Source organism: Heptranchias perlo, chromosome 31, assembly GCF_035084215.1.
Source record: "Heptranchias perlo isolate sHepPer1 chromosome 31, sHepPer1.hap1, whole genome shotgun sequence".
Classification (NCBI taxonomy): Eukaryota; Metazoa; Chordata; class Chondrichthyes; order Hexanchiformes; family Hexanchidae; genus Heptranchias; species Heptranchias perlo.
In genome coordinates, this window is record NC_090355.1 from 28,584,600 (window position 1) to 28,608,414 (window position 23,815).

Below are 23,815 nucleotides of genomic sequence, written 5' to 3' on the forward strand. Positions count from 1 at the left end.
AGTATTTATTGCTGCAAAAAAAAATTCTCCTCATCTCACCTCTGAACCTGGGATGAGATCCTGGAGTGTGGTCCCCGGAGGTTGGGTGTTTGGTGTTGCCTGGACTGGCCCAGTTGTAACTGTCTGTAATAAAACTCTTCACCAGTTATTCTTTCTGCGGGTGATTTGCAGAGACACCTTTTTTTAAAATTAATCTTTCAGCAGCACCACTCATCTATAGCCTAACTTAATAGATTCTGGTGATATCACATGCTGAAGATGCACATGAAAATATTATGGCTTTGCAGAAAGGCAGTACTGCATGTGGTTCTCTACTCCTTGCATAGTATAAAGCCCCAGGACCTATACCATCGCAGCGTTTAGTGATTTCCCCAGCTAAAGGCTCCTTGCTTCTCACATTGGACTTCTTGTCCTCAAACATTTTGATTAAAGTCTGCGAACTGTACAGGAGTAGATTAGATTAACCCGACATTAGAGGATCAAACAATATTGGGCTCAGCTGTAATGCTCCTTCGCAGTTGAATAATATTACATAGTAGTTACAGCACAGGAACAGGCCCAACTGGTCTATGCCAGTGTTTATGCTCCACATGAGCCTCCTCCCATCTTACTTCACCTTTAGGACGTCCTGAGGTCGCGAAAGGCACACTATAAATGCAAGTCTTCTTTCCTTCATCTCACCCTATTAAGATATCCTTCTATTGCTTTCCCCCTCATGTGTTTATCTAGCTTCGCCTTAAGTGCATCTATGCTATTTGCCTCAACCACTCCATGTGGTAGCAGGTTCCACATTCTAACCACGTTCCGACCTAAAGAAGTTAATAGCCAGCCAACACTCACTGCGTTCCAGTATTTCATTCAGAGCCGGAGAAATTCTGATGGTCGGCCAGTCTGTCAGAGTTCACTTGCATTTGGATTGTTGAAGGCTCACCTATTGGTGATGTGTTTTATATGAGCTGTTTGGAAATTGTGCCCAGTTAGGGATCTTTTTGGTTCCCATTCAGGGCATGAATTCAGTTCTTCATAGGTTAACGTACTTGCTATTCAAATCTCTTCGAACCTGAGTTAGATTAATTAATTAATTGGTCATTCATCTCATTTACTGTTTGTGGAACCTTAATGTGTATAAATTGTCTGCTGTGCTTACCTAGTTAGGAGCCGTGACTGCACTTCAAAAAGTAATTCATTGGTTGTGAAGTGTTTTGGAATGTCCCAAGGATGTGATAAAGTGCTTCATAAATGCAAGGTCTTTTTCTTTCTTGCGTGAAAAATTCAATGTTGGTTTTGGCTTGCAATGTTAGTGAACTGCGGATATCATTTGACATTTTGATAGGGTGATAGAGTTTTTACTCAAAGGCCCCTTTGCAGTTTCATTTGGATCAAAAAATTGTTGTCCCACCATACCAGTCAAGGCTGGAACGTTATAGAATCATAGAGTGGTTACAGCACAGAAGGAGGCCATTCGGCCCATCGAGCCCCATGTCGGCTCTTTGTAAGAGCAATCCAGTTAGTCCCATTCCCCCGCTCTTACCCGTAGCCCTGCAAATTTTTTCCCTTCAAGTATTTATCCAATTCCTTTTTGAAAGCCATGATTGAATCTGCTTCCACCACCCTTTCAGGCAGCACATTCCAGATCGTAACTATTCACTGCGTAAAAAACTTTTTCCTCATGTCGCCTTTGGTTCTTTTGCCAATCACCTTAAATCTGTGTCCTCTGGTTCTTGACCCTTCCGCCAATGGGACTGTTTCTCTTTATTTACTTTATCTAAACATTGCTTTCACTGTGTAGATGGTTGTGGAGCCCTTGATTATCATGTGTAAAACACAGAGAAATTTAAGGAGTCTTCGTTATTTCCTATGGTGCAAGTACTGAAGGAAAACAGGAGGTAAATGAATGGCTGAGTGCTTTCTGCACTCTGCGGGGTCGATTTTAACCCGCCGAAATCATTGGTAATTGGACGTTAACGGCTTCAAAATATATTTGGTGGACTTACTGCTCCGTTAACCCCGATGATTGGCTCGCTGCCTCTTTTATAGGGGCCTACTCTTGGGCGGCTGAAATGCCTGCCCGTTTCAGGCGGTAAGCCCCTTTTAATATGCAAATTGGGGTCCTATGACGTACACAGGACCCCGATGGCCATTTTAGGATACAACTGGTCGCACCGTGCGTTCTCCAACCAGTTTCACCGGCGATAGAATCGAAGAGGCCCCTGACAGATAAGTTGTGAATTTTTTTTTGTGGGGCCAGGAGGAGTGGAGTGCCCCTCCGGGCCTCACAAAAACACTGCGGACGGCTGCTGCCCCAGGCTCCCCTTCGCCCCCACCGTCGACTTCCTCCATCCCCCCGCCCACCCCTCCCGGTGTCTGAGGCGGCCGACATTACTGGTCGAAAACAGGCGAGCCTCGGGATGCCCTTTGGTTACCCGCAGCTCGCTAGTCAGATTCAAATGAGGCTGCGGCCTCAAAATAGCAGTGGCCTTTCAGAAGAGGCGACCGACTGATGCGTTCCACTGGAGTCGGCCACCTGATTGTTAAAATCTACCTGTACGTATCTTGCAGGGGAAGCATTCCAACAAACACTTGCGTTCAAGTCCCACTCCAGAGACTTGAGCACATAATCCAGGCTGACACTGCAGTGCAGTGCTGAGGGAGTGCTGCACTATTGAGGGTGCCGTAATTCGGATGAGACATTAAACCGAATCCCATCTGCCCTCTCAGGTGGATGTGAAAGATCCTGCGGCACTATTTCAAAGACAAGAGGGGACGCTTTCCTGGCCAATATTTATCCCTCAACTAACATCACTAAAAACACAGATTATCTGGTCATTTATCACATTGCTGTTTGTGGGACCTTGCTGTGCGCAAATTGGCTGCCGTGTTTCCTACATTACAACAGTGACTACACTTCAAAAGTACTTCATTTGCTGTAAAGCGCTTTGGGAGGTGCTGAGGTTGTGAAAGGCTCTATATAAATGCAAGTCTTCCTTTTTTAAAATGACTTTGTAGTCATCTCTCAGTCGGGTTCCATTTGGTAGCATATACAAGGCTGTTACATGTCGCAATCCTTACACATTTACTGAGCGCTACTAAATTTAATTGCAGCACACGGTCATGTCTTTGGCAGATTGGTCCTGAATGTCAGTGTTGAGGCTCCTATTCAGAGCTCTTTCTCCTCCTAAATCTTTACTACTTTGATATAGTTCCAAGGTGTGTGGAGGATGCGGAATGAAGAGGAAATGTAGATGAATTACTTATAGGGGCTTCTTCAGTCTTTGAGTAATAATCATCCTCCACACACCACAGTTGCATGAATTAGGCCCTCCAGTCCCTATTCGGAAATAGCTTTGGAGGGGTTAGCATTAAATGGCCAGTTAATTTTAGTTTAACCTCAGATCAAAATGAACTGGTGCGATGACACAGGTCGTGGGGCTTTGTACAACACAGGAAGGAATAGCAGATCAAGTGCAGCACTGCCTTACTGCATCATCATAACACTTTTATGTGTGTATTCAGCGTTTGGTAGTAACCTAGGCAATACTCCTACTGTGTGTGGAGAATGTAAATCAGTGGATGGATGAAGAGGAGCCAACAAGGTGAGTAATTACCGTTTCACATTTTAAAAATAATTGTTAGCTTTCCTTCAAGCTATTGCCAAGCCATGCTATAAACATGCCTACATTTACACAAAGAAACCTAAAACCACCATTAAAATTTACTACAAAAATTATATCAGCAATGTACAGATGGCCAACAAAGACCAACTTATGTAAAGAAAGGATGGCCAATAAAAGCAATCCATTACAATGACTACAGAAAAGTTGGCAAATGAAAACAAGCTGTTAAATTGTCTAATGAAAGGTCGGCCAATAAAAATAACCGGTTACATTGACAAAGTAAAGATGGCCAATTAGTAAAATAAAAATTATAGGGATAAAAGGAAGTTATTTATGATAACGAAGAAAAGTCTTACTTATATGCTGCTTTTAATACAGTTGCACCATTGCCCAGACTTACTGGCAGGGATAATATCTGTGAATAATTGCTTCTACTGGATTAAGAACATGGATGTGTTCAAACTCCAGTGGAATTATATCTGGCTGCTGCTCTTGGCTATGAGTCAGGCTACTGGTGCCTTAATATCAGAATGGGCACATTAATAAGACTTCTCTCTTAAATAAAATGTGAGGTTTTTTTTCAGTAGTTGGCCCTCCTTACTTTTATTTAACATAATTTTTTAAAATATATTGAATCAAACCGAAAATTAATCCATCCAAGCTGTGTAGGTCCACTGAAGATTGGACCTCAGTTAAATTGTTTGCAGGTTGCTGACAGGCCTAACAATACTCCCAGATTTGGTGGTTGAAGCAAGAGAAAATACGCACAGATCCCACAGCCTGTAGGAGAGATAAGGAAAGAAAAAGATAGGGAAAAGAGGATCAAAGAGAGAGGAATACACTGTGTTAACACCACTTGGCTGCCCCGCCATAGCCTATGTGATGGTGGAGCTTGCTGCTTTTAGCATGATTTGTGAGTAAGTGATCTTTAACATTTTGTGGAAGTTTACTGAATGAAAACCTGCATCTGAGAGAAACTGAATGTACTGTTAGCGCTACAAGCACATGGGCTGAACAAATGGGAATGATCACATGATGGATACCCGAAGGAGAGAGAAAAAAAAAGGTTCATTTTTTTTCTGATTATGTAATTTTTGGGGGGAAATGTATGCATTTTCTTCCCTATGTTACCTCCTGTAGTCTCCATGTACAATATACCTTTTCGGCCCAGAGGACTGGAGAACTGACCCCACAGAGCAGTATCTTGGACGTGAGCTCCCTTCAGGGATTGGATCCACAGGCAGCAGTGCCTCTCGGCAACCTGTTTAGCCTGCGGCCCCAATCAGCAGTTGTCCGGGGTTGGAAATTTCAGTGTCCAACTGTTACTGGTTGTTCCAGTCTGGGATGCTTCTGAGGGAGAATGATAAGTACGCTAAGTAGCATTGAGCGTTGCGAAGCCCATCAGAGCCTATAGCTGAGATGCGAGTCGGTGGAGGAAAGTTTCGTGCAGTTGGGTGAGGAAAGTACAGACCTGGCAGGACTTGGAACATCTGATCTACCTGGCATCTAGCCTGTGGAAGCAAATATTGAAAATCTAGTTCGGAAAAGTAAGCTCGCTCCGTAGATGGAGTTTCCTCATGGTGGGCCTGTCAGTCCACACTCGGGATTGTGGCCTGGTAAACCCTCCTCTAGTGACAGAATACTTAAACACAGTATTCAAAGTTCCTATTTTGATAGAACCTCCCAACTTAGGAACTCTGACCTAGAAATTACCGGTGTGTGATATCAGGGCGTAAACACTTAATACGTTTGTATGATATTTCTCTGTCTGCTAACTTGTTTAAAATAAAAGCTGCATTTAAATAGCGGAATGTCATATGAACATGCTAAGTATTCGTCCGCTAATATCCCTAACAGTTATTTTCCTGTGCTTCTTTGAGCAAAGCTCAGTGTTTACCCTTGGTTCCTCCAGAGGTACTAGGCACAAATTTATGCACCTGCTTGAAGACATTATGAACCTCCTGTGTCTGGCTGAGGGTTTTATTTGGACCCTGTCCATTTCTCTCTCAGGCTCGCCGTCAATGAATATGGTACTTTAATAATAAAAGACGCTGTCCCAAAGGATGCTGGAAGTTACATCTGCCTTGCGTCAAACACAGTTGGAACAGACCGAGGGGAAGCCACACTGAAGTACACGGGTAAGGGGAGCAAATGTGGATTGCACCTGGAATAACAACTGCTGTCAGGTATTCCTTCAGACAGAGAAAGAGTGAGAGGTTCTGGTTGCAAGTACTTCCTCTGTTTTTAGGCTGCTATACGCAGGACAGGAAGAATTTGCTTTAAAGATGCATTACGTTAATATGCAGTTTATATATTTTTCTTTTGTGAGTAATTATAATAACAACGGAGGGGGTAAGTGCAGAGCAATTTCAATATTGTTCAAAGATGCACCAGAATACAGGGTGGAGCGTCTTGTTTTGTTGTTTTGCAGTCTTTGTGACCCAGACCCTATTGTAATGAGATTGTTTCTGTGCCTCCACAGAGACCCCCACAATCACTGTGCTGAATCAAGCTGTGCTCGCTGTGGTCACTGAGGTGGCATTGCTGGAATGTCAAACTGCTGGAGTCCCGCAGCCTGAAGTCAAATGGTACAAAGGTATTGGCGACGCAATAGGTGGAGAATTTCCTGGCAACCACTCTGTAATCTGCTGTCATTATGCCTGTAGTGCAGTGAGAAGTACAGCAACTTTATCAGTTAAAACGTGACTGTGCAGTACCACGTGTGCTGTGCCTGACATGGCGAACAAGACAATTTTTAAATTAGTTAGAAATACTAGGGGTACATGAATCTGCAGAATATTGAGGTATTGTTACTCAGGGTCATGGGGAGTACAGTATTACTCAGGGTCATGGGGAGTACAGTATTACTCGGGGTCATGGGGAGTACGGTATTACTCGGGGTCATGGGGAGTACGGTATTTCTCAGAGTCATGGGGAGTACAGTATTACTCGGGGTCATGGGGAGTACAGTATTACTCGGGGTCATGGGGAGTACAGTATTACTTGGGGTCATGGGGAGTACAGTATTACTTGGGGTCATGGGGAGTACGGTATTTCTCAGGGTCATGGGGAGTACAGTATTATTTAGGGTCATGGGGAGTACCGTATTATTCGAGGTCATGGGGAGTACAGTATTACTCGGGGTCATGGGGAGTGCGGTATTGCTCAGGGTCATGGGGAGTACAGTATTACTCAGGGTCATGGGGAGTACGGTATTACTCGGTCATGGGGAGTTCGGTATTACTCAGGGTCATGGGGAGTACAATATTACTCAGGGTCATGGGGAGTACGGTATTACTCAGGGTCATGGGGAGTACGGTATTACTCAGGGTCCTGGGGAGTACGGTATTACTCAGGGTCATGGGGAGTACGGTATTACTCAGGGTCATGGGGAGTACGGTATTACTCAGGGTCATGGGGAGTACAGTATTACTCAGGGTCATGGGAAGTGCGGTATTACTCAGGGTCAATTGTGTAGTGCAGCATTTTGGAGCAACAATGTGTGGTACCATAGAGTCTTGAAATATGGGTTCAATCCCCTACTCCTGGGAGTTCCCAATCTCAACTGTGTCACTCTGCAGAATCGTGAAGCATTCTGATCAGGCACAATGTAAAATAGGAGTGAGAATCATCCCTGGGTGTGCTGTCAGGTTAGTGGAGGATTGAGAGCAAGCCACCCATCTAATCTCTCAGCTACAAGAACTGTGTCAGATGGGGAGAAAAAAAATGACTTCAAATCTTGACAGAATTTCTGCTCAGTGGTGTTTTTTTTAAAGATGTCTTTATGTGCACTAACGGCACTAAACCGTATTTCTGACCAGGTGATCTGGAGATGACTCTGGTCCCGTTTGCAGAAGTTGATCCAGTTCACGGCACACTGAAGATAAAGGAGGTGCAGGAGATGGATGCTGGAGAGTATACCTGTGTGGCAACAAATGAGGCTGGCACCTCCTCTGCCATGGTCATGTTAGATGTTGGTTGTAAGTTATGATACGTACATCTAAAAACTCATCACAAACCACTTCTGTGACAGTCTGGTGTGGGCGCTAACTGATGACGTCATAGATGTTGGTGAGCTCTCTCTGATGTAATGCTGCCTCCTTTCTCCACAGCTGCCCCCATGTTCTCAGAGACCCCCTCTGATGTCTCGGTAGCTATTGGTCAGAATGTGACGTTGCCTTGCAGTGCGGAAGGCTATCCTGCTCCACAGGTCACCTGGCAACGACTTGATGGACAACCCATCTTCACCAAGCCTGATTCGATGAACCTTGTTAGCCAGCTGGAGACTGGCAGCTTGTTCATTGAGAGTAAGTTTATAGGTGGTTCTATGAGGACTATTGAGCTTTCTCTCCATAATCTCTCAACTGATAAGTGACTCTAATTTTCTGTATTACGTGGGCCGTATAACAAACCTCATGTAGAAGTCAGTCTGAAATGAAAGACCCCTTTACAGTCCATTGAAGAAGAGCTTGGAAAACAAGCTCTTGGGATCCTCGAAATCTCATGTCAACAGTAAGACATAGAGTGAAACAAAGAAAGTGAGCTGACAATACTCCAAACTCATTTCATTCAGCAGAGAGAGGCGTTTATCCCTCCAGTGCGGCCTGCTTTCAAACACAGGTTCCATAAATTTATACGCAATGTTTTACTCTGTAAAACAATCCCATTCTCCAGAAAACAATGTAACGTGGACTGTTGATTGAACACACAAAACCTCCTCTCATTAACCCCACAAGATAAAGTCAGACAGTTTACCGTACAGGTGCCCAGAGACCCATTTCTGTTTCATTACACTTATTAATAGCCATAGATTAAAGCATTCACATGACATGAATCAGCTGTGGTGCCCGGTCTCCCCCCAGCCAGTACTGGACTTACACCTGCTCTTTGCTATTTATAGGTGTGTGGTTGGATGATGAAGCGAGGTATATCTGTGAGGCGCAGAACCAGTTTGGAGTGATCCGTGCAGAGGTAGTACTGACTATCACTGGCCTCGGTGAGTCATAGAATGCTATAGCATAGAAACAGGCCCTTTGGCCCATCAGGTCTGCCCAGTGCTTTTTCCCACATGAGTTACCTAATCCAACTCTCCTGCTTGTTCCCCATACCTTTTTAAGATTTCTCTTTTTCAATCAAGTATCTAATTCCTTTAAGAAGAATTTTTAGACTTTGCTTCAAAAGAGGTTTGTGACGTTTTAACCAACTTCTGTGTGAGGATTTTTTCTCTAACCTCACCTTTCATTCTTTTAGTGGTTACCTTAAATTTGTTCCTTCTTATTCCCGCCCCACTGACTGGTGGAAACGAGCTATTACTATTCATCCCAACAGAGCCGCTCATAATTTATCAGGGCACCGTAACCTTCTTAGCTCTAGTGAAAATAGCCTTAACTTCTCGAGTCTGTCTTTATATCTGTAACCCCCTCATGCCTGGTAATGTCCTAGTGAATCTGTACTGCACCTTTTCCATTGTTGTTATATCCTTCTGATAATAGGATAGCCAAAACTGTACACAATGTTTTAACTACGGCCAAACTAAGGAGTGGCAACAGGTTAGAATCTTAAGTGATGGAGTGAGGGCAATGCAAGTGGAGCTCCACACTGTGTTTGACTGTGCCATGCCTAGCTTGGGAATATCATTGCACGCAGAGTATTGTAACAGTTATTCTTCACCTTTATCAGTGCACACATTCCACATGAAGAGGAAAACTAGACCAGGTCTTGCGCTGGATAAGAAGGAGGAGGTTTCTGTCTGTTGTTACTCTGTTCCTTCCCATTCTGCCTTTCCCATTAGTTCTGGTAAATGGAAAGTATGACTATCTAAATACCAGCAGAATTGAACATAAGAACATAAGAAATAGGAGCAGGAGTCGGCTATACGACCCCTCGAGCCTGCTCCCCATTCAATCAGATCATGGTTGATCTTCAACCTCAACTCCACTTTCTTGCTCGATCCCCATATCCCTTGATCCCCCTAGAGTCCAAAAATCTATCTATCTCAGCCTTGAATATACTCAACGATTCAGCATCCGCAGCCCTCTGGGGTAGAGAATTTCAAAGATTCACAACCCTCTGAGTGAAGAAACTCCTGCTCGTCTCAGGCTGTGACTCCTGCGACTATGCTCTCTAGTTCTGGACTCTCCAGCCAGGAGAAACAACCTCTCAGCATCTACCCTGTCAAGCCCCCTCAGAATCTTATATGTTTGAATGAGATCACCTCTCATTCTTCAAAACTCCAGAGAGTATTGGCCCATTCTACTCAATCTCTCCTCATAGGACAACCCTCTCATCCCAGGAATTAATCTAGTGAACCTTAGTTGCACCACGTCTAAGGCAAGTATATCCTTCCTTAGATAAGGAGACCAAAACTGTACACAGTACTCCAGGTGTGGTCTCACCAAAGCCCTGTACAATTATAGTAAGACTTCCTTACTCTTGTACTCCAACCCCCTTGCAATAAAGGCCAACATACTATTTGCTTTCCTAATTGCTTGCTGTGCCTACATGCTAACTTTTTGTGTTTCTTGCACCACGACACCCAAGTCTCTCTGGACACCAACATTTAATAGTTTCTCACCATTTAAAAAATATTCTGTTTTTCTACTCTTCCGACCAAAATGAATAACTTTGAATATACTCAACGATTCAGCATCTGCAGCCCTCTGGGGTAGAGGGTGCCCTTATTTAAGGAAGGATATACTTGCATTGGAGGCAGTTCAAAGAAGGTTCACTAGGTTGATTCTAGGTTTGGAAGGATTGTCTTATGAGGAAAGATTGAACAGGTTGAGTCTATACTCGTTGGAGTTTAGAAGAATGAGAGGAGATCTTAGTGAAACATACATGATTCTGAGGGGACTCGATAGGTTAGATGCTGAGAGGATGTTACCCCTCATGGGGGAATCGAAAACTAGGGGGCATAGTCTCAGAATAAGGGGTCGCCCATTTAAGACGGAAATGTGGAGGAATTTCTTCTCCCAGCGGGTTGTGAATCTTTGGAATTCTTTACCCCAAAAAGCTGTGGAGGCTGAGTCATTGAATACATTCAAGGCTGAGTTAGTCAAATTTTTGATCAGCAAGGGAGCCAAAGGATATGGGGAAAGGGCGGGAAAGTGGAGTTGAGGTAAAATCAGATCAGCCATGATCTCATTAAATGGCAGAGCAGGCTCGAGGGGCCGAATGACCTACTCATGCTCCTATCTCTTATGGTCTTATGGAATAATCTCACATTTCCCCACATTATACTCCATCTGCCACCTTCTTGCCCACTCATTTAACCTGTCTCTATCCCTTTGCAGACTCTTTGTGTCCTCCTCACAGCTTACTTTCCCACCTAGCTTTGTATCATCAGCAAACTTGGATACATTACACTCGGTCCCTTCATCCAAGTCATTAATATAGATTGTAAATAGCTGAGGCCCAAGCACCGATCCTTGCGGTACTCCACTAGTTACAGCCTGCCAACCTGAAAATGACTTGTTTATCCCTACTCTCTGTTTTCTGTCCACTAACCAATCCTCTATCTATGCTAATATATTACCCCCAGCCCCATGAGCCCTTATCTTGCGTAACAACCTTTTATGTGGCATCTTATCGAATGCCTTTTGAAAATCCAAATATACCACATCCACTGGTTCCCCTTTATCTACCCTGCTAGTTATATCCTCAAAACACTCTAATAAATTTGTCAAACACGATTTCCCTTTCATAAAACCATGTTGACTCTGCCAAATCATATTATGATGTTCTAAGTGCCCTGTTACCACTTCCTTAATAATGGATTCCAGCATTTTCCTGACGACTGCTGTCAGGCTAACTGGCCTGTGGTTCTCTGTTTACTCTCCCCCTCCTTTCTCAAATGGCGGGGTTACATTTGCTACCTTCCAATCCGCTGGGACCGTTCTAGAATCTAGGGAATTTTGGAAGATCGTAACAAATGCATCCACTATCTCTGCAGCCACCTCTTTTAGAACCCTAGGATGTAGGTCATCAGGTCCAGGGGATTTATTGGCTTTTAGTCCCATTAGTTTCTCAAGTACTTTATCTCTACTGATAATTCTGGTGAGGCAACAACAAATTTTATTGAGTATGTGGGGAAAATGGTAAATGGTGACATATGCTGCTTCTATTCCTTTTTATGCCATTGTGATATTTTACACATGGAGCACAGGCATTTCTCTCATATCAAATGTTGAACTGGAGTTTGAGTCACATGGTACACTTGGTGCTTCTTGTTATATTGCTCAGCTCTGGGGCTTCTTTGTATCTAAATTCCTTCTTTGGGTAAATACCTAGATTTTTATTAAAAATTAAAATAAAATAGGCTCGGATTGTTTTACAAGACAATAACTCCCTTTTTGTTGAGAATATATCAATAAGTCACATGTTATGAAACGATCTCTGCCCAGCTCTGCAGAGTTGGCCTGGTATGGCCCGATGGACATCATGTGGGAAAGTGGAGTTGAGGTCGAAGATCAGCCATGATCTTATTGAATGGTGGAGCAGGCTCGAGGGGCCGAATGGCCTACTCCTGCTCTTATTTCTTATGTTCTTATAAGGCTGTACAAAGAAGAGGAGCAGCTAGGAGGCTGTATAGAATGAGAGAGTCCAATATGAGGCTGTACAGAGAGGAACCAGGAGTAAAAACAATCTTTTTCCTCTCTGGTCGTGTGTTGGAATTTACTGATTAAAAAGAACTGTTTAATCATTAGTGAAAATTCTGACGCAATCATGTTACATATGGAGATACAAAAATGCGTCACTTTAATACCCTTCTGTTTTCATCTAAAGTTGTGCCTAAAGTGGCAGAAAGTGCCGCAGTGGTCAGTGTGCTGGAGGGTCGGTCACTGACGTTACCATGTTTGGTCCTGGCCGGTAATCCCTTCCCTGAGCGTTACTGGTTAAAAGACAACCAGCTGGTGAGTATGTTCTTGAAGACATTTCCCATCTTGCTACCTTCCTCTTTGTGCTCTCAGTCACCCCCAAAAAAAACAAAGCCTAAGAGACATTTATTAATATTTGTTTTCCTTGATGCCTCTTTTTGTCCCTCTTCTTGGACTCTTCCCTTCCCACAGAGGGTGTGGGGAATGCGAATGAAAATGATACTTCTCTCCAGAAGGAAGGCGAGTCACCTTAAGATGGTTTATGCACTTCATAGTGGCTGGAGAGAGCAGAAATTGGCAACGGCCTAGAAGTAGGCTTCCTGCCTATTCAGCTGCAGTAATAGTGCATGGCATGGGAGAACCAGAGACAGAATGAGGGCGAGAGGACATAAAATAACTTGTTTGCAAAATGAGGGCCATCCCTGATTTTAATCGCTCCACCATTGGTGGCCGTGCCTTCAGCTGCCTAGGTCCTAAGCTTTGGAATTCCCTCCCTGAACCTCTCTGCCTCTCTACCTCTCTCCCCCTTTTAAGATGCTCCTTCAAACCAAGCTTTTGGTCACCTGTCCTAATATCTACATATGTGGCTCGGTGTCAAATTTTGTTTGATAACGTTCCTGTGAAACGTCTTGGGATGATTTACTACGTTAAAGGCGCGATATAAATGCAAGTTGTTGTTGTTGTGTTAAAATGGGTCTTGGGGACTGATAATGCATTGGGACAGCACAGTTGAACCCAATTCTATTCACCCGATGTCCACACATGTAATTCTAGCACCGATCAACTATTAGCGATCAGGAGTGAGAACCCTGGCTGACTTTTCCCAACCCTTGCTCAGGGTGTTACGGTCAGTTATGTTACCCCAATTGATGCCCTTGCTGAGATCAGCTAACTCTGCACAGATCAAGAATCAAACCTGGACTTCCTGGTTTGAATGACTTGGTGACATAGGGAGCGATGCCTTTAACCACATGGCCATGGGGAGAGCTTAGATATTTGATTTTAAATGAGAATACCAATTTGTGTTTAACTATGGCCAGTTATTTGAATTTCCCTCCACCAGAAACTGAAACTATTCCCGTTCATTTCACTGTGGGGCATTATACCTATAGGGGCAGAGGAAATGTTAAGCCCATCTGTCTGAGCTGGGTTCAGACATAAGTTGCAGAGGTGGAAGGACAGCCTCTTAACTGACAGTCACCAGATCCCATATGGACTTATGTTAATAGGTCAATGAAGATATTTTCTATAAATCTCTGTTTTAGAGCTTCCCTAATGACTTAGTGAATGAATGAAATACCCAGTGTGGTCCTCAGCCATAAAGATCAGGAAGATCTGTGCTTTCACGTCCAGATTGAGTTATAATTACTTCAGCTGGGGCAGCAGTAGGGATGCTACAGTTTTCCTCAAATGTGTGGCCTGCGGAGGGAAAAGTGAGTTATTGTTCTTGTTCCTGGTCACCATCTAGTGACACGGATCGGAAAGTTCGCTTGTGGAAGTCAGGTAAGGAAATTTGAGGCCCCCTGTAGTCAAATGGTTGGCCAACAATAGCACGAAAGAGGCTCGTGGATGAAGGTTGGATGAGGTACCAGAAATGTATGCCAGGAAGAGTCAGCATTTCAGGAGAGGAAAGAAGAACAAGGGAAGGGAGAACCCGGAAAACAAAACAAAAGAGTAGAAACCTATCCTGTGCCACTGACTGCACACGGTGTGATGTGAATCTTTATCTGTTACAGCATAGTAATTTCTGAGAGTTTTATGCAGTATTCCCTCCTTCCTTCTCTGCAGCTAAGCTTGGACAGGCGCCTGTCAATCCGAAGTGACGGCAGTTTCCATATTGAGAGAGCAGAACCAGGAGATGCAGGGAAATACATGTGCACCATCACAAATGTAGTGGGATCAGTTAATAAGACCATCGCAGTGTACGTACATGGTGAGTAGTGTGGAGAGGGATGTGGAGGTTATTGGGTTGCAAAGGTTTATTTTCAGTTTCATCGTGGTAACCATGCCTACCTGCTCTCAGCATTGCCAAGGATGTAGGTCCATGGGATTTTTGATAAGTTGTCCTCTTATTCACTTCCACCTCCTGCGTGTGAACAGGGGCCATTCACAATGGTTCTTTCACCCAGTTACTGGGGTTATGAAAGAATTGTTTGTGATGCACCTCCAAGTGAGGAAGCACTTGATGTTGACTGTCTGCTTCCCGGTAGCACACGGTTGAGTTTGAGGCCTCAGGAGCGATGAACATGAACCTGCAACTCCTGGTGTTTCCTGTTAGTGTTCCAGTGTCCCCGCATGGGTTAGCGAAAGTGAACAGAAAATAAACAAAAGCAAAATACTGCGGATGCTGGAGATCTGAAATAAAAACAGAAAATGCTGTAAACACTCAGCAGGTCAGGCAGCATCTGTGGAGAGAGAAACAGAGTTAACGTTTCAGGTCGATGACCTTTCGTCAGAAAATAAACAAAAGGAGGTTAAGTGTAGTCAGAATTGTTTATGACATAGGATCTTGATAATGAGGTTCCCTATTTAACTTGGAGCAGGCGACTAAAAACAGTTCCCTGGGGGACAGATGGGACTTTCATTCGATCACTTCCTCTAGGGTGCAGCATCCTTCTACCTGACGTAACTGGAGGGGCGCCAGCTTGTCCCCTTACAGGGTCAGAGGTCGTCCTTTTGCATGGCTGGAGGCCTGCTCCCTTGCATAGCCAGACAGTGGTAGCACAGGATGAGTTCTGGTGGTTGCTGCATCTATAGCCATTGTAACTGGTGAGTACTGAAGAGGGTGGGAGAAAAGCCTGTGATCTGAAACGGACTGGTGAAGGATTCCCCGCAGCACTGGGGGTTCGTGCAGCAGATACCGACACGATGTGGGTTTGTGCCCGCTGTTCCCCAGACCATTAATTACCAACCTCAGCTGGATCACCAAGGGAAGCGCTGAATTGCGGAGATGGGAGGAAGGCACTTCAACCACAAACAAGAGTGATTCATCCAGGGCTGCTGTCACGTAACTCTTGGAGCTCAGCAACAGAGAAGTTTCTTGGAGTCAATTAACAAAGAATGGCCCAAAAAAGAAAGTGTAGAATACTTTTTAAATTGTAAATTATTAAAAATATCGATTTGTGTCTGAATTTGTAAGATGTGTATTTTTTTAAAATAGTACTTCCATCAATCAAACCTGGTCGCACTGTCCTTACCACTGATGAGGGTGTGGCTGTCACTCTGTTGTGTGAATCCAGCGGCACGCCAAAACCAACGGTCGTCTGGTCCAAGGTATGGCCTAAACACAGGGCAGTGTCTAAAGAACAGCCAAATCTGCAGGTCCCTTATGCTGGTTGACATGTTACAAAAGTAATGGGAGGAGTCTGAACCTAAGAACTGTGCTGTAGACTTCAACATCCCATTGTAGGAAAGATATAAAAGCAATGGAAAAGGTGCAGTGTAGATTCACAAGGATGTTACACATATGAGAAATTACAATTTTGAAGAGTGACTCGAGAAGTTGGGGCTTTTTTCAGTAGAGCCGAGAAGGTTGATGGTGGCCTGATAGAAATTTTAGAGATTTATGAGGGGTTGTGATAAAATAGGTAGTGAAATATTATTTCCTATAGATGACAAAACTGTAACCAAAGGTCACAAAGATAATCACAAAAAGTATTTAAGGGAAGGTTAGAAAAATATTCTTTCACGGAGGATGGTTAGAATGTGGAATTCTGTGCCACAAAACATGGTTGAATTAGAGTCTATAAGTTCTTTTAAAAGGGAATTAGCTGGTTGCTTGAAAAAAAAGGAATATTATGGGTTATGGTGAATGAGCAGGAGAGGGGGATAGATTAGATGGTGTGTGTAGAGAAAAAAACACCAGCACAGACTTGATGGGTAAAACATCCTGTTTCTGTGCTATAGCATGATGTGACTAATTGTTTAATGACACAATGGGCCAGATTTTGCTGTCAAAATAACAGTGAGGGTAATGGCGCTCACCGTTATTTATGCGTAAATGTTACAGCAACTTCAGGCGAGGGGCAGATGCGTGGTTAAATGCCAATATCCAACAGTTGCTGTCTGAGTTATGCAGCTCCGCTGTTAGCTTTGCGAAAACGGCATCTCGCTGTCTGCCTCACCAGTGAAATGCATTGAATGTCGTGAAGTTGCTGCATTTGTGCGGTAGATACAAACTAAACTCGCCACAGAAAGTTAAGTCTTGTCATTTTAAGCATAAGTACCCTTTTAACAATGTGATAACTGTTTGTGTAACCCATGGTATACCTGATCTGGGAGTACTGACACAGGGTGAGAAAAGAAGCGGAGTGCTCTAAACTCCCAACACCGACATCCTTCATCCCGATGAGTACAAAAAATTCAATACAATATTGTGGGTGGCATTCAGTAGCGGTCAGTTGCTTCCTCCTAGGGGAAGGAGGAATATTAAAGGCAGAGCCGCCCTCCACCTCCCCACCCAGGGTTTTCTTTGCTCTTCCCAATAGCCAGTCCTAAGAGGGTTTTACTCTAGAGGACTGTAGCCGACAGCAGACAGGCAGTTCCCCTAGTAAGTATAAATGATCCAACCTTCGAGGAACCGATGGCTTTGTAGACTCTATAGATCAGTCATTACATAGAATTACATAGAATGTACAGCACAGAAACAGGCCATTCGGCCCAACTGGTCTATGTCTGGTGTTTATGCTCTACACGAGCCTCCTCCCACCCTACATCATCTCACCTTATGACCATATCCTTCTATTCCTTTCTCCCTCATGTGTTTATCCAGCTTCCCCTTAAATGCAGCTATGCTATTCGCCTGAACTACTCCTTGTGGTAGCGAGTTCCACACTCTCACCACTCTCTGGGTAAAGAAGTTACTCCTGAATTCCCTCTTGGATTTATTAGTGACTATCTATTGGGTTAAGGCCTCGTGCTATAGGAAGCTTAATCTACAGAAGCTGTCCATGATCTGACAATCGGATCTAACAATTGGGCCTCCGTCAAAGTCTGGCTGACCTACACAAACCAGCACCTGACAACAAAATAAAAGTGGGAGAGTGGAATACTGTCCTTCACCAAGAATGAGAAAAGAGTAAAGTAAATGTGCTGGTGCATCGACAGATGCCTAGGAACAGGTCACCTTCCTGCTATTTTGCCTGGAAATGATGCATGGGATATGGAGACCAACACAGGGGGAAGGGGGCAGTCACTAGGATTACTTTAACTATTATTCGAAACTTTTTTTTTTCTGAAAATATGAAGGTTCATGCGTTCCTTTTTTCTCTGCACCCTCCAGGGAAGGGAACTCCTTCCTCGGCACAACCCACAGCATTACATTGACCCGAGCGGGAGCCTCCTGATTCCAGCTCCATCGTTAGAAGATTCTGGAGTATACGTCTGCACCGCTACCAATGTAGCGGGGTTTGCCAGCAGAGAAATGCAGCTGTTTGTTCACAGTAAGGAGATTGGTGATGTTACACATACAATTAGATCTATATACACCCAGACCTGTCAAACCACCTAAAGTCACATATTACACTTATCCTGCCAAAGGGGCTGAAGCATGCAATGGATATCAAAAGTTGAAAAATCATCAGTTTCCCAAAATTGACTCAACTTGAGTGCAAAATTCACCGATCAAAATGAATGGGATTAAAGGAACTGAAAATGTCAAAGGATTTAATATCATTACGGCTCTGCTATTAAATATGTTGATTCTAAGTCTTGATTTTAAACTTTTTTCTCTCTGCAGCAAAACCAAAGATTGACGGAATGAACCCAGATAATTTGGATGGGCCAATCAAAATCACTGCCACGGCTGGGACAGAGGTGACGTTACCCTGTGAGGTCCAAGGCTCCCCTCCTCCCATCATCAGGTGGAACAAAGACTCCCGACTGGTGCTACCCATGTCAGCAAGGTAATGTCCCTCCAGAATCACCTAAGGGTAGTGGCTGACAGAACAGCAAGGTACGCATCTCAGAGCCAAACTCCAGCAAGGCTACTGACACTGTGATGGATACTTCCATTACCAGTGCTACCTTGGCTCAGTTGGTAGCACTCTTGCATCAGTGTCAAAAGATCGGTGATTCAAGCCCCAGTATGGACTTGACCGTATAATCTCGGCTGACACTTCAATGCGGTACTGAAGGAGTGTTATATTGTTGGAGGTGCGGTCTTTTGCACAAGACTTCAAACTGAGGTCCCATCTGCCTGTTGAAGTGGACGTAAAAAATCCCATGATACTATTCAAAGAGCGGGGAGTTTTGGCCAACATTACTCCCCTAACCATTATCATCAAAACAGATTATCTGGTGATTCATTCATTTGCTGTTTGTGGGACCTTGCTATACACAAATGGCTGTTGTTCTTGCCTACATAACAACAGTGACTGCACTTCAAAAGTAATTCATTGGCTGTGAAGACTTTGGGATATCCTGAGCGTGTGAAAGTCAAGGTAGATGCAAGTTTTTTTTCCATCCTTCCCTCCCTTCTTCCATACCCCAATTTTCTCTCCCCTCTTCTAATCTTGCTGACTATGTGTTATTCTACGGCTGCTGTAGCTCACTCAGCATTGAAAGATTGAATGCATCCCACTGGTAAAGTTAAAATATAATTGCTGAATGCCAACTGATCATGTTTCACAGTATTCCACTAAAATGTGATACAGAAGTTACTTATTTAATGCATGTGTATGGGAGAACCATGAAATCTATGATTGAGAACTAGGGATATAAGAGACTGGAGAAGCCTGTGCTATGAAATTATGATTCTATGGTACATGGATACCGTCTAAGGGTACACACATGCACACACACACTCTCTGTCTCTTGTGCACACTGTCTCTCACACTGATTCGTGATCTCTTAACCATATACTTACTCACACAATCACATCTCGTGTCTCTCGCATTTGTGCTTGCAGCAAGCACTTATATTGCCAGCAAAGATCCATGTTATATTGAGGAGTGTATTGTTACCAAGATCTGCTTTCCTGCATGCAGTTCTCTCTCCTGACTTCTTCATTTTGCTTCTTCAACAGTCTCGGTCAATTCCCAACACTTCTGTGTCCATTTCCCTATCGACCTAAGTCTGTCTTAAGAGTGTTTTAGTCCATTCCTCATTTGACTTTCCTCAGGAAACAAGTTTGCAATACAATTGTGCTATAAAAGTGACTATTCCAGATGTGACCCCAGAAGTGACTGCCTTGTCGCGCAAAGCAAGACTTTTGGATGGTGATCCAAGCCTAATCCCCATGAGGCCTCGCGCCACCTTGTCTCTGCAACTTCCTCCAGCCTTGCATCCCCTCCCACACCCTTCAGTCATCTATCTCTGGCCTCTTGTGCAACTACCCTCCCTTCTCTGCAGCATTAGTGGCAAAGCCATCAGCTTCCTCCTTCTACATTAAAGGTGCAGTATAAAAACAAGTCATTGTTGCCATTGGAATGTTTTATTCCGCTTGACAAAGACTGAAGATGATGAGTTGAGAGTTTGGAAGTTGGAAGTAAGAGAGGGGTTGCCTTTTCAGGTGACAAATCTTTCTTTGCAGGAGAGGTGTTAGAATAACCTACGCAGATATGGGAGGAGTATTCAAGTATTGTCTGGACGTGAGCTTTGTAGACAGTTAAGAGTTGTTGCAGGAAAAATAAGATTATGACACAAAGGAGGAAATTGAGTTTCGCAGTGGCAGCTTCAGCAGTAGGAATGTGGAATTTCCTTCTGTCGGCAGAGGTAGGGCTGCCAATCCTCCAGGATTGTCCTGGAGTTTCCATAAATGTAAGATTCATCTCCTGGTCACTGCTGCTAGCAACCCAGGAAAAAAATCATAGGGGCATTAAAAAACATTGTGTGATTTTTTAAAAAAAAAATTTCTTTTATTAGTTATAAAAATAATGGAGATGGGGGAGAACAGCTGTTTGACTAGGTGGGGCGGTTGACGGTGAGGGTCATGTGACAAAACCTCCAGGAATACATCCAACTTGAGTTGGCAACCCGAGTAAGAGGAGACATCGAGACCAAGGATATCAATAGCTGAAGGGCTATGGAGAGAGAGAGAAAGAGCAATCAATTGACCTGGGAGTGCTCAATAGCAAAACATACTGGGTGCCTGAAATGAGAATGTGTTTCATTTTCCTGTGCGAACATCCCTTACCTCAAGCTCAAAATTCATGAAGAAAAAGGAATTCTGAGTAACATTGTGCTCTAATCTGAAGTGAACTTGGAGTTCACTTGAATTTAAAGACGAGAGTGATCGACTTAAGATGTCACCGGTTTTTCTGAAGTGTGTTGACTTAAGTGGCAAGTAGATACTAGGCATTTCTCCCAGAGAGAGCAGGGGAAAAGGGAAAAGAGAGTTATGACAGTTCTTAGACACCACCTCGTGAACAGGGGTGACGTGAGCCTGTTTGTCTTTGAGGTATCTGAAGGGGGGGAGGGAAAAACAAAACTAAAAACATAAGGGAAGAAAATTAATGGAGGTGAAATAACATATGCTGATTTAAAATATCTTGTATTGTCCACTTTGTCATAAAACAAAATGACTTTCGCAAAGCTGTGTTTGACTGTAATTCGAAAACATGGCCTGTGGTTTTGTTAAAGTGGAGAGAGGTTTCCTGTGTTGGCAGAGTTGATGTGGTAATGATCTATATTGTCTACGGTAGGTTGTCAAGCCTGCATAGATCCTGAAAAATGCTCTCTGATGTATAATAATGGAAACATTCTTGGCTTGGCTAAAGAGGAACAGATGTTGGGACGGGGACTATCCAACTTTGAGCGGATATACAACCTAAGCTTTGTGTTGCTTTTTGTGACTTTTTGGAGACAATGATGATGAGGTGTTTCTGTGGGCTGGATTTTTTTTGCTGATTAACAACTATTTTTTAATTATTATTACAATGAATTTTGTGCTCATTAAGGTGCAGGATTTTAGTGCTGGGAAATGAAGCATTGTCCTGTTTTAAGTACCCAGAATCACTCTGAGTGAGATTGCCAACTTAATGTCAAATGAGCTGACAGTTTTATAATGTGGATTTCACCCATTAGGAATGGTTTGAGACTTATCACCACTCCCCTCACCTTCCCACTCATTTCACTTAGGGCAGTCACAGTCAACAGATAGGGGAGACCTTCCACCCATCTGGCTGGGCTAGATTTGAACCCAGATTCCAGAGGTGAAAGGCCAGCCCACTCAGTCATTGAGCACCCTCTGAAATCCCTTTTCCTGCCTTTACTGGGTTTAACGAAAATAATGATTATGGGCATCCACATGCAGTCTCTTGCCAAACTGACAATAAACTGGAACAACACCCAAGATAAAGTCTGTTGGTTTTCCTGGTTGCTCTTTTTTTGGTACACCACCGCACTCATATAATCCTTCCCTGTCTTGATTGTAATGTTTAAATGTGCATTGTTCTGAGCACTGTATGTTCAAATTTAGATACAGATCTTAAATGAGAACCCTTGCTCTAACATGCAACAAGGTGACACTATCGTGAACACTGGAGAGTTGTGCACTAACATGTAGGAATCCTGACTTATTTTGCCATCTCCTCTCTCATTCTTTCGCTGGACCTCAAAACTATGGAAATCTTTACCTTCTGCAGCCTTTCCTTCCTCCTACGGTCTTTTAAAACAAGCTTGCTTCACCTAAGTACTACTTTAATTACCTCATCTCCGTCACCCTTGGTGACGTGCCTTACTGTGGCTCTTTGGGCCTTCACCAAGGTTTCTCAGTTTAAAACAAAGTCCTGTTTAAAAAAAAAATGTTGAAAGCTGCAAGGGAGAAGGAAGCTTGCAGTGGCTCAAAGAGCTTCTGAAACTGTGATCAGTTATTAAAAATAGCTTGTACTGCATCAGGGAACAGAGCAAAGTAGGGTGATTGAAGGACTTGACCTGCAGTCTTATCCTTCTAATCAAACCGTCTACTCTCAATTCCCCAGGTCGTGTAATTTTACTTCTTTAGTCAATACGTAAAGATTGTTTTGTATCTAACTTATTTTTCAAATGCTGGAATCAAAGCAGAAAATGCTGAAGATATACAGCAGCTCTGTCAAAATCTGAAGGAATAAAGCTAAGGTGATGTTTTGGCTGGAGAGCCTTTGTCATTGTTGAAGAAAGGGAAAGTTATGTGAGCCTCTTTGGCCAAAAGTAAAAGTCAATGACAAGTAAAAGTCAGATACCTTGATTACTGTTTCAAAGAGGGAAACCATAGGTTTAACAGGCTGCAAAGAGATTTGTTAAGAAGCTGGAAAGAGGGTGAATAGTGTAGGATGGTGGATGGTGATCCTCTCAGTCAGGCTTTGAAAAGGCTCTGTTTGAAACAGCCTAAAATGGACAGGAATAAATTTGAATGTGAATGAGAGAAATGAGCAGGAAAATGTTGGAGACAATTAAGATCCAAAGTCAGTATCAGGTCAGGGGGCTGCCGAAACCCAGAGTATATTCACTGTTCACATTGCAGTCTCGTTATTGAGGAGATCGAATGCAGATTGGGTGACTGCTTTGCAAAACATCTCTTTTCAGTCCACAAGCATGATTCTGATCTCCCTGTGACTCATCCCTTCCATTCACACTTCAACCTTTCCATCTTTCCTCCTACGTTGCTTCAACCAAGGTCAGTACAAACTTTAGGGACAGTGTCTCATTTTCCTCCTGGGCCAACAGAGTAATTGTTATTAGAGACCCATCAAATGTGATCAACTAACCACTTAAAAAAAAGGAGCAGGAAGGACTCCCATTTATAAGTGGGATTGATAAAGGAAGAAGTATAGATACAGTTGATCAAATTCTGTATAGAGCACTGCGCTGACAACTGGAATGTCATCTGAGGGATGCAAGAGGTTGACTTAGAATAATGTTAGACTAACTAGTCCATCTCCCATGGCATTGTACACAGGGAGTCAAGACGAAGTGTAGCCTTCAAGTCAAGGACGGTTAGAGGGTGGAAAATAATTGGACCAGGGCTGAGATAGGACTGTGGAGACAGGGAATGAGAATAGGACAGAGGACAAAGGTGCAGTGGGGTGGAGCAGGAGGGGAAAATAGAATGGGGTGGGCAAGGTAGAGACAGGGGGTCGGGAAGGAGGAAGGTAGAGCTTGGTCTGGGGCTGGGGGTGGAAGGAAAGAGAATTAAAGGTTGCCGGAGGATGTCTGAGCGGGCTAAAGGCAATGACTGTACTGCTGGAACTAGTGACATAAGTACTTTAAGGAGGGGGTAGGGTGTTGGGAAGGGGGAGATTGGGGAGAAAAGAGGAATTGGGTTGAGGAAAAGAGAATGGGCAGGAGGAAAGGAGGATGAGGATGCACGGGGAAAAGGATGGGAAGGGAGAAGTCGTGGGAGGGGAG

General features: G+C 43.6%; 1 protein-coding gene across 1 annotated transcript in view; it reads left to right on the forward strand.

The window, feature by feature from the left end:
* The window catches only part of LOC137300344 (hemicentin-1-like), a 270,914-nt gene that overhangs the window by 64,098 nt on the left and 183,001 nt on the right, over nt 1–23,815 (forward strand). Inside the window, exons 13-22 of the mRNA XM_067969428.1 lie at nt 5,625–5,752; nt 6,097–6,210; nt 7,436–7,594; nt 7,727–7,921; nt 8,515–8,610; nt 12,399–12,526; nt 14,279–14,423; nt 15,651–15,763; nt 17,772–17,931; nt 18,228–18,393. Of these exons, the coding sequence (XP_067825529.1) occupies nt 5,625–5,752; nt 6,097–6,210; nt 7,436–7,594; nt 7,727–7,921; nt 8,515–8,610; nt 12,399–12,526; nt 14,279–14,423; nt 15,651–15,763; nt 17,772–17,931; nt 18,228–18,393 (1,404 nt within the window). The remainder of the gene's footprint in view (nt 1–5,624; nt 5,753–6,096; nt 6,211–7,435; nt 7,595–7,726; nt 7,922–8,514; nt 8,611–12,398; nt 12,527–14,278; nt 14,424–15,650; nt 15,764–17,771; nt 17,932–18,227; nt 18,394–23,815) is intronic.